The 14,456-nt window shown below is 44.9% G+C and overlaps 1 protein-coding gene across 1 annotated transcript in view; it reads right to left on the reverse strand.

Annotated features, from left to right (window-relative positions):
* The window catches only part of LOC130861610 (uncharacterized), a 169,693-nt gene that overhangs the window by 91,498 nt on the left and 63,739 nt on the right, over positions 1 to 14,456 (reverse strand). The window contains exons 24-28 of the mRNA XM_057750656.1: positions 12,711 to 12,897; positions 11,685 to 11,840; positions 11,023 to 11,156; positions 9,463 to 9,621; positions 1,337 to 1,517 (exon numbers count right to left, since the gene is read on the reverse strand). Of these exons, the coding sequence (XP_057606639.1) occupies positions 1,337 to 1,517; positions 9,463 to 9,621; positions 11,023 to 11,156; positions 11,685 to 11,840; positions 12,711 to 12,897 (817 nt within the window). The remainder of the gene's footprint in view (positions 1 to 1,336; positions 1,518 to 9,462; positions 9,622 to 11,022; positions 11,157 to 11,684; positions 11,841 to 12,710; positions 12,898 to 14,456) is intronic.

The raw sequence follows: 14,456 nt of genomic DNA on the forward strand, positions 1-14,456 counted from the left end.
CCATCTGGAGAAGAGTTTTGCATTGCTGCTAAAACTTCTGAGAATAATTAATTGGAGGACAATAGAAAACTAATCAAACTGGGGGTGGGGGGGGGGGAAGGCTATTATAACTCCAGGAAAAACAAAAAGCTAGAATCCTGGTGTATCATGTGCCTCAGCTGTGAGAGACATGTATAGTCACAATGATGTAAACATTGAATATTAACAAACTGTAACTCTTTTAGGGGGCTGGAGGGAAATAGATATTGAAAAAGTGTTATAAGAATTAAACTCTCATGCTCCCTAGCAGGAAATATATGGAGAATGCCTCAGAGAGAAAAATCAAGAAATAACAGTGTGATTATTTTAAAAGGTGGAAGTTCTGATGAGAAACAGCAAACAGAATTTACAAAGTCAGAAAGAGAAAAGAAAATATCATATATTAACGCATATATATGGAGTCTAGAAAAATGGTACAGATGAACTGATTTACAAGGCAGAAACAGAGACACAGACATAGAGAACAAATGTATGGACACCAAGAGGGGAAAAGGAGGGGTGGGATGAATTGGGAGATTGGGGTTGACATATATACACTAATATGTATAAAATAGATAACTAATGAGAAGCTATAGTATAGCACAGGGAATTCTACTTCACTTCACAGTACAGTAGAAACCAACACAACACTGTAAAACAACTATATCCCCCCCCCAAAAAAAAAAGAATTTACAGTGCATGCCATTTTAAGCAAAATTTGGGATAGGAAGACATGAAGCAGGAAATTACTGTATTTGTTACAATTTTAACTTTTTAAAAACAACAGTTTTTCAAGTACATATTACATGAATACAGAGAATATGATGAGTTGCCATATAACACTCACCCATCTCCAACAATTACCAAGTCATAGTCTAATTCACTTTTTTTAAACTGTCTTACTTCAATAAAAATAAAGATTAGTTCAAAAAATTAATTCAAGGATAAACTATGGTAAATTTTTTTAAATGAGAGAAAGAGTGTTCCAGGGAGAAGAAACAGCAAGTGCAAAGGCCCTGAGGTATGTCTGGGGAACAGAAAAGAGGCCTGTGGGGCTGCAGGATGATGGGCAATGGGGAAAGTAGGGTGAGATAAGGTTGGAGAAGTAGGCAGGGGCCTGTCATGAGGGCTCTATAGGTGAAGGTAAGAAATCAGGATGTGACTGTAAATTTCCTGGGACAAGTGTAAGGTCTGAGTCTTGAATTAGCCAGGCAAACAAAAGGGAAGGGTGTTCCAGATAGCGGGCATGGCTTGAGCAAAGGCCTAGAGGGCAGAAATCTTCACCACTAGCCAAGGACACTCCCGAGATGACACTCACCTTCCCACTTCCACAGGGTGGCCCGGGATGTGTCCTTCCACCGTAAGCCTGCCACAAAGGGCAGCCGCCCATTGTCCTGCACCTTCAGGTGTGTGCTGCTCTCCACGTGAGGCTGGCGGAGACTCAAGTGGTGCAGCTGCACACGGCAATCCAGCTGCCTCGCAGGCACCTGCAGCACAAACTGGGGGAGACCCACACCCAAGATGCAAATCAGATCATGCTGCTCCTGACCTAGAATATTCCGCTGGCTTTCCACTGCAGCCTGAGCTCCCTGGCTACCAGCAACGGCCCCAGCCTGCCCCCAAAAGAAACTCTTGCACCCGTTAGCAGTCATTCCCCATTGCCTTCTTCCCATAGCCCCCGGAAACCTTCAACCTACTTTCTGTCTCTATGAATTTACCTATTCCGGACATTTCTTACAAATAGAATCACACAGTACGTGGCCTTCGGTGTCTGGCTTCTTTCACTTAGCATGATGCTTTCAAGGTTCATCTGTGTTGTAGCAGGTGTCAGAACTTCATTCATTTTTATTACTGAATAATATTCTACTGTGTGGATAAATCACTTTATCGATTCATCCATTAATGAACATTTGGGTTGTGTCTGCTTTGGGGTTATTGTTATAAATAATGCTGCTATAAATGTTCGTGTACAAGTTTTGTGTGGACATAAGTTTATTTATTAAATGTTTAAAAATGAGGAATACAGGTGTTAACATTGAGGGTCCAAATTCTCCTAGGAGATTTACATTGCATGGGGTCTGTTTCTTCAACTTCTAATATACATACTAAAGTGTTTGATACGAAGAGGCAGGAAGAGAAGAGAATGTAATCTGAAGTACTCACTCTCCTAACTAAACGGTAATTAGGGCTTGAGAAACCCCAACTACCACGCAGCCCCCACGTCCCTCCCCTGACAGATATGGAGTACGTTGACAGATGCTAGTATTCTCACAGGCATTTGAGACAGGCCTAAGTAAGTAGGAATGCAGTATATTCTATTAATATCGTTTTGATGTGTCCTGTGGCCCTTTTCAGATGACTCCATACATAGCAATTGAACTTTGGTAGGTGGATGCCTGGTGGTCCTGGGTTAGGACCAAGATAGGAATGCACTCTCAAGTACTGGAAGCCTATCAGGGTTGGCCTGCTGGCCTCTGCTATTCCAGACGGAGGAATTGTTCTTCAGAGATTCTCTAGGACCACCCATTGCACTTAATGTGTGATACAGAAGAGAGAGATTTGGGATAGGCTCCAACACAACACTGATATTCAGCCAACAGTGAACGTAAGTTTTCGATTCTCTCGAGCACCTAGGAGTAGAATTATTGGGTCATACGGTAACTCTGTGTTTAACATTTTAAGGAAACACCAAACTTTTTCCCCATAGTCACACCATTTTATGAACCCACCAATACATGAGTTCTAATTTCCCTGAATGCTCACCAACACTTGTTATTTTTTTTCTTTTTTCATTTCAGCTGTGCTAGTGATAGTATCTCACTGTGGTTTTGATTTGAATTTCCCTAATGACTAATTAGGTTAAGCAACTTTTTATGTACCTACTGGCCATTTGTTTTACTTCTTCAGAGAAATAGCTATTCAAATCCTTTGTGTTTTTCTTGTTGAGTTGTAAGAGCTCTTCATATATTCTGGGTACAAATCCCTTATCAGATATATGATTTGCAGATGTTTTCTTCCATTCTGTGGGCTGTTATTTCACTTCCTTGATGATGTCCTTTGAAGCACAACTGTTTTTAAGTTTGATGAAGACCAGAGTATTTTTGTTGTTATACTTTCAGCGTCATATCTCAGAAACCCTTGCCTAATCCAAGGTTATAAAGATTTACTCATGTTTTCTTCGAAGAGTTTGATAATTCTTTTTTCTTTTTTTTTTTTTTTAGGCTGTGTTGGGTCTTCATTGATGCACACAGGCTTTCTCTAGTTGTGGCGAGCAGGGGCTACTCTTTGTTGCAGCGTGTGGGCTTCTCATTGCGATGGCTTCTCTTGTTGTGGAGCACGGGTTCTAGATGCACAGGCTCAGGAGTTGTGGCGCACGGGCTTGGTTGCTCTGCAGCATGTGGGATCTCCCCAGACCAGGGATCAAACCTGTGTGCCCTGCATTGGCAGGAGGATTCTTAACCACTGCACCACCATGGAGGTCCCAAGTTCCATAATTCTTAAATTTAGGTCTACAACTTATTTTGAGTTAGTTTTTATATATGGTATGAGGTAAGAATCCAACTTCATACTTTTTTTTTTTTTTTTTGGTGGGATCTTCCAGGAGCAGGGATTGAACCCGTGTCCCCTGTGTTGGCAGGCGGATTCTCAACCACTGCGCCACCTACGATGCCCCCAACTTCATACTCTTACACATGCATATCCATTGCCCCAGCACCATTTGTTGAAAAGACTATTTTTTCCCCTCTTCAATTATCTTGGCATCCTTGTCGAAAATCAACTAATTATAAATACAAGGGTTTATTTCTGGATTCCCAATTCTACTCTGTTGGTCTATATGTCTATCCTTATGCCACTACCATAATATTGTCTTTAATTACTGTAGCTGTGAAGTAAGTTTTGGAATTGGTAAGAGTGAATCCTCCAACTTTGCGCTCCTTTTTCAAGACAGTTGTGTATACTCTGGGTCCCTTGAAATTTCATATGAATTTTAGGATCAGCTTGTCAATTTTAGCAAAAAGATAACTCAGGTTTTGATAGGAATAGATAGGGACCATTGAATCTGTAGATCAATTTAGGAAGTATTGCCATCCTCACATTAAAAATTCCAACCCAAGTACATGGGATGTCTTCCCATTTATTTAGGTTTTCCTGAATTTCTTTCAACAATGTTTTGTAGTTTTGAGAGTATTAGTTTTACATTCTTTTGTTAAATTTATTCCTAAGTATTATTCTTTTTGATGCTAATGTAAATGAAATTGTTTTCTTAATTTCATTTTCATGTTTTTCATTGTTAGTGTAGAGAAATACAACTTATTTCTGTATATTAATCCTGTGTCTTTCAACTTCGGTGAACTCATTTACTAGCTCTAATAAAATTTTTGGTGAGTTAATTAGGGCCTTCTATATACAAGATTATGTCATCTGTAAGTAGATATAGTTTTACCTCTTCCTTTCCAATCTAGATGCCTTTTTTTTTTTTTTTTTTTTTTTTTTTTATTATTTTTTTTTTATTATTTTATTTTATTTTTTTTGGGGGTACACCAGGTTCAATCAATTGTTTTTTTTACACATATCCCCATATTCCCTCCCTTCCTTGACGCCCCCCCTCGATTCCCCCCCACCCTCCCTGCCCCAGTCCTCTAAGGCATCTAGATGCCTTTTTTTCATTTCTTCTTCTTTTTTTTTTCTTTTTGGCCTAATTGCCCTAGCTAGAACCTCCAGTAAAATGTTAAACAGAAATGGGGAAAATAGACATCCTATATTTTTCCTGATCTTAGGGGGAAAGCATTTAGCCTTTCACCATTAAGTATGATGTTAGCTGTGAGTTTTTCATAGATGGCCTTTATCAGGTTGAGGAAGTGCTCTTCCCTTGCTAGACTGTTGGGTGCTTTTATCATGAAAGGGTATGGTGTTGTGCAGGTATGGTGTTGTGTCAGATATTTTTCTGCATCTATTGAAATGATCATGTGGTTTTTGTCCTTTACTCTATTAATATGATGTATTACCATGATGGATGTTCAAATGTTAAACCAACCTTGCATTCCTGGGATAAACCCCACTTGGTCATGCTGTGTAATCCTTTTTATACATTGCTGAATTCAGTTTGGTAGTATTTTCTTGAGGATTCTGCATCTGTATTTGTAAGAGATGATGGTCTTTAGTTTTTCTTTTCTTATGATGTCTTTCTCTGGTTTGGGCATCAGAATAATACTAGCTGTGTAGAATGAACTGGGAAGTGTTTTCTCTTGACTGATCATTTAGTTAATTATTTTGTAGTAAGCTAATTATGGCACAATCCAGTCCAGCCAAGAGGCTAAGAGCCTGAGGTTTGAAATGAGGCAGACTGCACTTTTAATTCCAGTTCTGCCACACAGTAGCTGTGAGACCTCGGACAAGTCTATTTACACCATTTCTCTTCTGTGAAGTGAGAACAGACAATGCTTGCCTCATAAGGATTAAATGAGATAATACAAAGCATCTGACACATGGTCTGGCAATAATTAATCACTCATCATTGATGACTCTGCCTTTCCCTTTTCTACTCACTGTCAGCTTCTTAAGATTATATGACTCATACTTGTCTCCCTAGAACCTAGCATGGTGTCTGCCACACTTCCAAAGGCTTGCAGAAATGCTGCCACAAACTTCTAATCTCTTCACGAAAACCCTTGGGGCCAGATGTTTTCCAGAAATAAGAAATTTTCACAATTTATAATATTAATATGATGCATATACTGCAGTTATATAAAAAACTCCTACCAAGCAATTAAAAAGTCAAGAATACTAATTTTTTCCAAATGTCAAACAATGTAAAAAAAGCAGTTCACAGAAACGGTAATGCATTGGTAGAATAAATACACAAAACAATGCCTTTCAGTCTTGTTGGGTAATCAGGGAAATGCAAATTCTAACAACCAGATACCACTTCCACCCACATCAGCAATATTTTTCAAAGGCTAAACGGATTGGGGAGGATATGGAAATTGCTCCTGTTGGACATGGCTGGGAGGTGGGTGATGGGTACAGGCATTTTGGAGGGCAAATTGGCAAAAGCCAGCAAATTTTAAATGCATGAATTTCTAGAAATTCTACATTGTGACATCTTCTCCAGAGACCCCCTCATACCCCTAGGGAGCCATGCCCAAGGATGTTCAGGCATGCACTCTTAGAAACCACCGAGAGGGAAGCGGCCAAATAAAATGCAGGATAGATGCGTAGAGAACATGATGCGGGTGTTTAAAAGGATACAAGGGAAGTTCTCCAAGTTCCATTGCTGAAGGACACACAGCATGACTCACCAAACAAAACTAAGTGCTTGTGACAGGTCCACAGAGCAAATATATAGAGAAAGATCTCCTTTCCAGTGCTCCAGGATATAACCATGCTTCTCTCCAGGCAGCTGAGAAGGGGACCAGGAAAAGGGATGGTAACTGTGAAAGGGAATTTTAGCCTTACTTTAAATATCATATTTTTTCACAAGGAGAATTTATTCATGGAGTATTGATATGGTTTAAAATCAACTTAATATGAACTTAATCAACTTAAGAATGAAGTTAAGCATGGAGGCAAAAGACTTGTACACTGAAAACTACATAACGTTGCTGAGGGACTTCCCTGGTGGCACAGCGGTTAAGAATCTGCCTGCCAATGCAGGGGTTCCATCCCTAGTTCGGGAAGATCCCACATACCACAGAGCAATTAAGCCCATAAGCCACAACTACTGAGCCTGCATGCCACAAACTACTGAAGCCCTCATGCCCAGAGCCTGTGCTCCACAACAAGAGAAGCCACCACAATGAGAAGCCTGCGCGCCGCAATGAAGAGTAGCTCCCACTCGCCGCAACTAGAGAAAGCCCGCAAGCAGCAATGAAGACCCAAGGAAGCCAATAAATTAATTTAAAAAAACATTGCTGAAAGAAATTAGAGAAGACAGAAATAAATGGAAAAACATCCTGTGTTGATGGATTGGAAGACTAAATATTGTTAAGGTTCAATACTACCCAAAGCAATCTACAGATTTAATGCAATCCCTATCAAAATCTCAATGGTATTTTTTTTTCGTAGAAATAGAAAAGTCCATCTTAAATTTTATATGGAGTCTCAAGGGACCCCCAAATAGCCAAAACAATCTTGAAAAAGAAAAACAAAGTAGGAGGTCTTACAAAGCTACAGTAATCACAACAGTATGTAGTGACATAAAAGACAGACACATAGACCAATGGAATACAATACATTGCCCAGAAATAAACTCTCACATTTATGGTTGGAGGAAAGGACAGTCTTTTCAACAAAGATGCTGGAAAAACTGGATATTCAATACAAAAGAATGAAGTTGGATCCTTATCTTATATCATACACAGAGTTTAACTCAAAATGGATCAAAGACCTAAGCATGAGAACAAAAACCATAAAACTCTTAGAAGAAAACATGGGATTGGAAAGCTTCGTGACATTGGATTTGGCAACTGATTTATTGAACATGACATCTAAAACACAGGCAACAAAAGTAAAAATAAATAAGCTGAACTACATCAAAATTTAAAACTTCTGGGCTTCCCTGGTAGCACAATGGTTAAGAATCTGCCTGCCAACGCAGGGGACACGGGTTTGAGCCCTGGTCTGGGAAGATCCCACATGCCTCAGAGCAACTAAGCCTGTGAGCCACAACTACTGAGCCTGTGCTCTAGAGCCTGAGAGCTACAACTAATGAGCCCATGTGCCGCAACTACTGAAGCCCATGCGCCTAGAGCCCATGCTTCGCAACAAACGAAGCCACTGTAATGAGAAGCCTGTGCATGGCAAGGAAGAGTAGCCCCTGCTCTTCACAACTACAGAAAGCCCGTGCGCAGCAATAAAGACCGAATGCAGCCAATAAATAAAAATAAATAATTTTTAAAAAATTAAAAACTTGTGCAACAAAGGATACCATTCATAGAATAAAAAGGCAACCCACAAAATGGAAGAAAATATTTGTAAACCCCTGATAAGGGGTTAATATCCAGAATATATAAAGAACTACAATTGAACAACAACAAAATCAAACGACCTGATTCAGAATGGGCTAAGGATTTGAATAGACATTTCTCTAAAGATGATAATTGAACAGCCAATAAGCAAATGAAAAAATGCTCAACATCGTCAATCACTAAGGAAATGCAAATCAAAACATAACAAGATCCTCATACCCATTAGAGATGGCTACTATTAAAAAAAAAAGTAAGAAGTGCTGGTGAGGATATAGAGAAACTAGAACCCTGTGTGCTGATGGTAAGACGGTAAAATGGTACAGCTGCCATGAAAAAAAAATTCTCAAAAAATTAAAAGTCAGATTATTGTATGATCCAGCAATTCCTCTTCAGGGTATATCCCCCCAAGAATGGAGAGCAGGGACTCATCCAGGTATTGGTACACCCATGTTCATAGCAGCATGATTCACACAAGCCACATGTGGAAGCCAAGTGTCCACTGAATGAAGGGATCAGCAAAATGGGGTCCATCCACACAGGGGACTATCATCCAGACTTAAAGATGAAGGGAATTCTGACTCCTGTTACGATGCGGATAAACCTTGCTAAGTGAAATAGGCCAGTCACGAAAAGGCAGATACTATACGATTCCACTTACATGAGGTACCCAGAATAGTGAAATTCATTTTTAAGAACTTTTATTGAGATATAATTGACATACAATAAACTACTTGTATTTAAAGTGTACAGTTTGATTTTTTTTCTTATTAGTAATGTATATATGGCAATCCCCACCTCCCAATTCATCCTCCCCCCGCCCAGCCCACTTTCCCCACTTGGTGTCCATACAGAGTACTGAAATTCAGAGAGACAGAAAGTAGAATGGTGGCTGCCAGGGGCTGGGGGAGGGAGAGATGGAGAGTTACTGTTTAATGGGTACAGAGTCTCATCTACGAGATGAAAAAGTGGTTGAGATGGACCACAGTGATGGCCGCACAGCAATACAAATGTACTTAAAGCCACAGAAATGTAAGCCTAAAAATGGTGAAAACGGTCAATTCTGTGTTATATATGTTTTACCACAATTAAACATTTTTAAAAACAATTGGAAAAGCAACTCAGAAAGGTAACATGTGCCTTATAAAAGCACATACCTGTTCAGGGGCTAAGCACTCAGTTACTCTTGATTTATCAAAAAGAGCTCAGCCTCCAGGAAAACCTGCAAGTGAACCATTTCCAAAATGCATTTTTACAGCTGGAAATCCGTATTTCCCAAGCCCTTCTTGCAAACAGCCCCTTGGCAGTCCACAGCACACCAGAACACGGGGGCTGGAGGTGCCAAAGGTAAGGTCTCTGAGCTTGAGTTTGAGCTCCTGCGTCCTTGCCACCAAGACCTGGAGGGCCAGGCAGCAGGGCTGCCCAGCTGCCACGTGCAAGCTGAGCTCCAGGGACGCGGCTCTGCGGAGGCTGGACTCACCTCCGTGAAGTAATTGCTCAGGGCTGGGCCCGAATCGTTCTGGAAGGTCTGGCTGACGCGGAGGCGCCTCTTGTTGCGGCTGTCATCCCAGTGCCTCCCGTAGCTCACCTCCAGCTCCCAGTGCAGGTGGCTTGAGCCCTCCTCATGCCGGAGCTGGACCTGGGACACATCCCACCAGGGAGACCCCCAAGGAAGCCTTGTGGACCCAGTCCTGAGCCTCCTCACAGCCACCCACCCTGAGATGCAGGCTTGCTTATCAGGGATGACAGTTCTGCGGGAAGTATGGGGTTTTTGTGCACTGATTTTGATTTTGCAAAATATTGCGTTAGAATACAATTCACCTTCACAATTATGTTTCTGGTGCCCACTTAAATTGCGGGCCAGAGGTGAGAAACTAACCTGCCCTACCCTGAGCTGTGCCCTGATAAGGAGCAGAAAGAGGCAGCAGCCATGGGCAGATGACTCCTGATCTGCTTCATATAAACCCAAGACCCGGGACTTCCCTGGTGGTCCAGTGGGTAAGACTACGAGCTCCCAACACAGGGGGCTGGCGTTCAATCCCTAGTCGGGGAACTAGATCCTGGATGCCGCAACTAAGAGCCTGCATGCTGCAACTAAGAAGCCCACATTCCCCAACTTTAAAAAAAAAAAACAAGATCCCACATGCCGCACCTAAGACCCAGTACAGCCTAAATAAATAAATAAATAAAACAAAATTAAGACATCCCTCCACCCCCGACTCTCCCACAGCAGCCTCTGGCTTCGTGGTCAGAACCTACAAAGACCAGGGTTTCCCACCTGTGGGCTCCCGGCATCCTGCTGCCTCCTCCCACCTCTGAACCACAGGTGGAGGCAACACAGGCTCGTTGGTTTATTCATTCACTGAACACATTTTCCCCCAAGTAAGTACCACACTGGGCGCCAGATAGCCCGGAATGAAGGAGCCACAAGCCCCTTCCCTTGTGGGGCCAACACTTCAGAGGGAGAAGCAAACTTGTAACAAGTAAATTCACAAAGGAATAGCTGCTTCTCCCTTCCGCTCGGCCCGTGCAGCTCCTTAATGCTGCTAATCACCCTCCAGCCCCAGGACTTTGCACTTGCTCTTCCCGCTGCCTGCAGCACACGTCCAAGGGAACAGAACTCATATTTTAATTTTCAGCTTAAAATTCATTTCCCCCAAAGAAGCCTTCCCCGTACAAATTAGACTCCCCCGTGCTACGCAATCTCGGCCTCTGCCCTGTTTACCACCCACGGCAAATCCCTTGATATGGTCCACATCTCTTGCTCTCGGCCCCCACCCAACAATGGATGGCAGAGACCAGGTGCTGCCTTGAGCACAGCTCTCCTCCAGTGCTGGGCATAGGGTAAGTGTTTAATAAATACCAACTGAACAGAGGGAAGATGAGACTCAAGTTCCAGTCCCTGATCCGTTCCCATACATGACCTTGAGCAAATCCGTCTCTCTGAGGATGGGTTCAGGATGCTCACCCACCACTTCCCTGACCCCAGGGTCTCTCTCCAGACCTCCCCACCCCCAACCCCCCGGGCCCGGGCACCCACCTTGTGGCTGAACGCTGGGATCTGCGTGCAGTGGAGCTTGTGGTCCAGCTCCAGCTTGTAAGCGGCCTCGGAGCTGCTCTCCACCCGCAGCCTCTGGCGGGTGCTGCACTCCTGTGCCAGCTGCTTCGCCTGACCTGCGCAGGGCAACCCAGAGACCCCTGCCCTTCCTCTGCCAGGCAGCCCTCCACCCTCATCCCAAGCAGAGGAGCATCCAGTACAGCCCGGCTTCAGCCAGCCCGCTGGATCTGCCTCACCTGACATCACTCATTGGAACCTGCCAATGGGGAGGTTTCAAGAGAGAAAGTTATGTCCCCCCACCAACACACACACACACACACACACACACACACACACACACACACACACACACACACACACACACACACACACACACACACACACACACACACACACACACACACACACACGTACGCACACACATAGGTTTTCTATTTTTTGTTTTTTGCTTTTGTTTTTGTTTTTTTTAATAGGCAGGTGCTCAGCTTCATTCAAAGCCAATGGAATGACGCACTACCTACGCGTGGTGAGGCCAAAACACCCGAGGTGACAGTGGCACCTTAGCCCTTGGAGCCGCAGCCCCAGGAGATGGTGCAAGCCTGGCCGCACCCCACCTCGCCCCCAGCCAGCACACGGCGCCATACCCAGGAGGCCATACTTGATCCCCAGGGAGCTGGTCCAGAGGCGGCCCCGGCGCTGCAGCAGGCCCAGGGCGCGTAGCCCTACGAACCCTGGCACGAAGAGGTCGCCGCCCAGGGCCACCACCTGCAGCCCGACCTCTGCCTTCTTCTCCAGCAGCGCTGCAGGGGGAGCAGGTGGGGAGAAGGCAGGCATGGTGTGGTCATGGCCTGTGCCCCAGGTACTGACACCCCCCCCCCCCAGCACCAGGTGAGGAAAGGAGGTGGGAACTGCCTGGGGGGTGGTCCCGATAGAACCAATGCCTGCGTCTCTACCAAGGAACGCTGACATCAGGGCCACTGGCAGTATTTTGCGCTGCCCGGGTGGCGACCCCAAAAGTCACTTTTGTGGGTCCAGACCAAAAGGTTTTACATAAAGTAGAACAAAACAAAATAGAATGGAACAGAAGAGAAATGACAGTATGTCGAGGATCATCAGGTAAATTTCACCTTCTGAAACCTGTTTCTGCTACACTGACATACAGCCAGGTATAGATGCGCCGGTTAAAACATCAAAAAGGCACAGGCCGGCTAGTCAGGAACCCAGCCACTCACATCACTCCTTTGGAATCTCCCAGAACACCCCATGAAGAGCATCGCCAGGAGGGCTCCACGCCAGCTCCGGCACCAGGGTGGCCACCTGGTCAGACTGGTCAGTACCCAGGCCAGGCACAAACAGCACCCCATGCAATTTGGGTCAAAACACAAAATGTGTTTTTTATACAATGCGTAATATGGACTGTGAGTCCGAATCCAGACAGTCCAAAAGGTGCTGGTTTATGGTTCGTGGGGCCAGTCGATCACACTGGAGAGGCATCTAGGGGACTCGGGCAGAAGCTGCGAGCAGATACAGAGCATGCATTTCCCTTGGATGGAATGTGGATATTGGGGGCGGGGGTTGGGGTGATGGGGACTCCAGGTGGGGCACTCAGCCCTCCCCTTCTGAAGCTTGGCTACTGAGGAAAGGTGGCAGGAAGGGGTCCCTCCTCCTACCTGACACGTGGGCCTGGTCACTCAGCAGGTTGCTTAGTGACACCGAGAAGGCCAACCTGCTGCCCGCCTGCTGGCTGAGGTTCCCAGCGAGGACCACGGGGCTGCCCGATGTCACCAGTTTCACCTCCAGCTGGGCCTCGAACCGCTGGGCCTCACCACCCGCTGCTGGCCACAGGTTGCTCCGGCCCTGGAAAGGCCCCAGCGTCACTTGGCGGGGCAGGCTCTGCCAGCAGGCCCCACCCTGACCACAAGAGCCAGGACCAGACAGTGGGCAGGAGACGAAGCCAGCTCATGGGCTTCTAGGCTGATCCTTCTCCAATGTCTTAGGCTTGATTTTGTTCAAAATAGGTAATCCCTGTCCCAAATTCAGACATAAGTATGAAGGACTCTTCCTCCCTGTCCCCTCCACCTTGCCCCATGCTCTGTCCAATCTATCAGGGACCCTGGCCAGCTCTCCCTACAGGATATTCTGGGGTCCAACCACTTCAGCCACTGCCACCACTGCCCCGGCTTGAGCCTGCTCAGCACTCCTGTGTTGCTGCGACATTCTTCTCCCGGCTTTCCTGGCTCCCGCCCTGCCGACCAGGGCAAGCCCTTCCAGACATGGAGGATCACGGCACACCTCTCCTCCTCAGGGTAAAAGCCAAAGTCCCTGCAAAGGGCAACAAGGCCAAGACTTTCTCCGGAAGTCAGCAGTGCAGTCCTGGCCAGATGAAGGCAAAACTGCCCACAGACGCCGGCAGGAAGGACACACAGACAGTCCCCAAACATGTCCTACGTCTCCATCATTGAGGTTTTCCAGAGCAACTACAGCCCATAGCAACTGTAGCTGTCATCTTTGACAGCTGCGCCAACTGTAGACCAATCCTACCGACCTCTCTGCCAGCTGATCCATTTACCGAAAAGATGTAAAAACACGACCTCACTATTCCCAGACTGTCCACTACTTTATACTTGTAAATCCTGTTTTTGCCTTTGTTCCTTGACAACAGTCACAAATCACTGTCTTCTGATTACTCTTTGGCAAAGCCTTACATGATCTGTCCTCCCACCTCTCTGTTCCTTTTCCTATTCTGCTCCAACCACATGGGGCCTGAGGCTGTGCCTTTAACACTCTGTGCACATTCCTGCCCCAGGACCTTTGCACATGCTGTGCCCTTTACCTGCAATACCCAACTCCCAGAGAATCACATGGCTCTCTTCTGCACATGCTTTCTGTCTTAGCTAAAAGCTATCTTCTCAATCAGGCTTACCCTGTCAGCCTATTTAAAATTGAAGCCATGAGACTTCTGTGGTGGTCCAGGGGCTAAGACTCAGTGCTTCCAATGCAGGCGGTATGGGTTTGCTCCCTGGTCAGGGAACTAGATCCCACATGCCACAACTAAGAGTTTGCATGCCACAACTAAAGATCCTGCATGCCGCAATGAAGATCCCACATGCCGTAATTAAGATCCGGTGCAGCCAAAAAAAAATTTTTTTTAATAAAAAATAAATGAAACTGAAGCCAACCCTCAGACCCTCCTTCTCACAAAACATCAGACCCCTGCATCCACCTCACTGATTCCGTTTTCTTACAGTGCTTGCACTCACGTATCACCACAATTTGCTTATTTATTTTACTGATTATCTCTCCCATGAGAATGTAAGCTCCAAAAGGAGAGAATTTTGTGTAAGTATCTCTTTCATTGAGCTGTCTTCCTAGCACATTCTAGGTGCTTGATAGATAGCTGTTGAATAAATTTTAAA

This window comes from Hippopotamus amphibius, chromosome 9, assembly GCF_030028045.1.
Source record: "Hippopotamus amphibius kiboko isolate mHipAmp2 chromosome 9, mHipAmp2.hap2, whole genome shotgun sequence".
In the NCBI taxonomy this organism is placed as follows: domain Eukaryota; kingdom Metazoa; phylum Chordata; class Mammalia; order Artiodactyla; family Hippopotamidae; genus Hippopotamus; species Hippopotamus amphibius.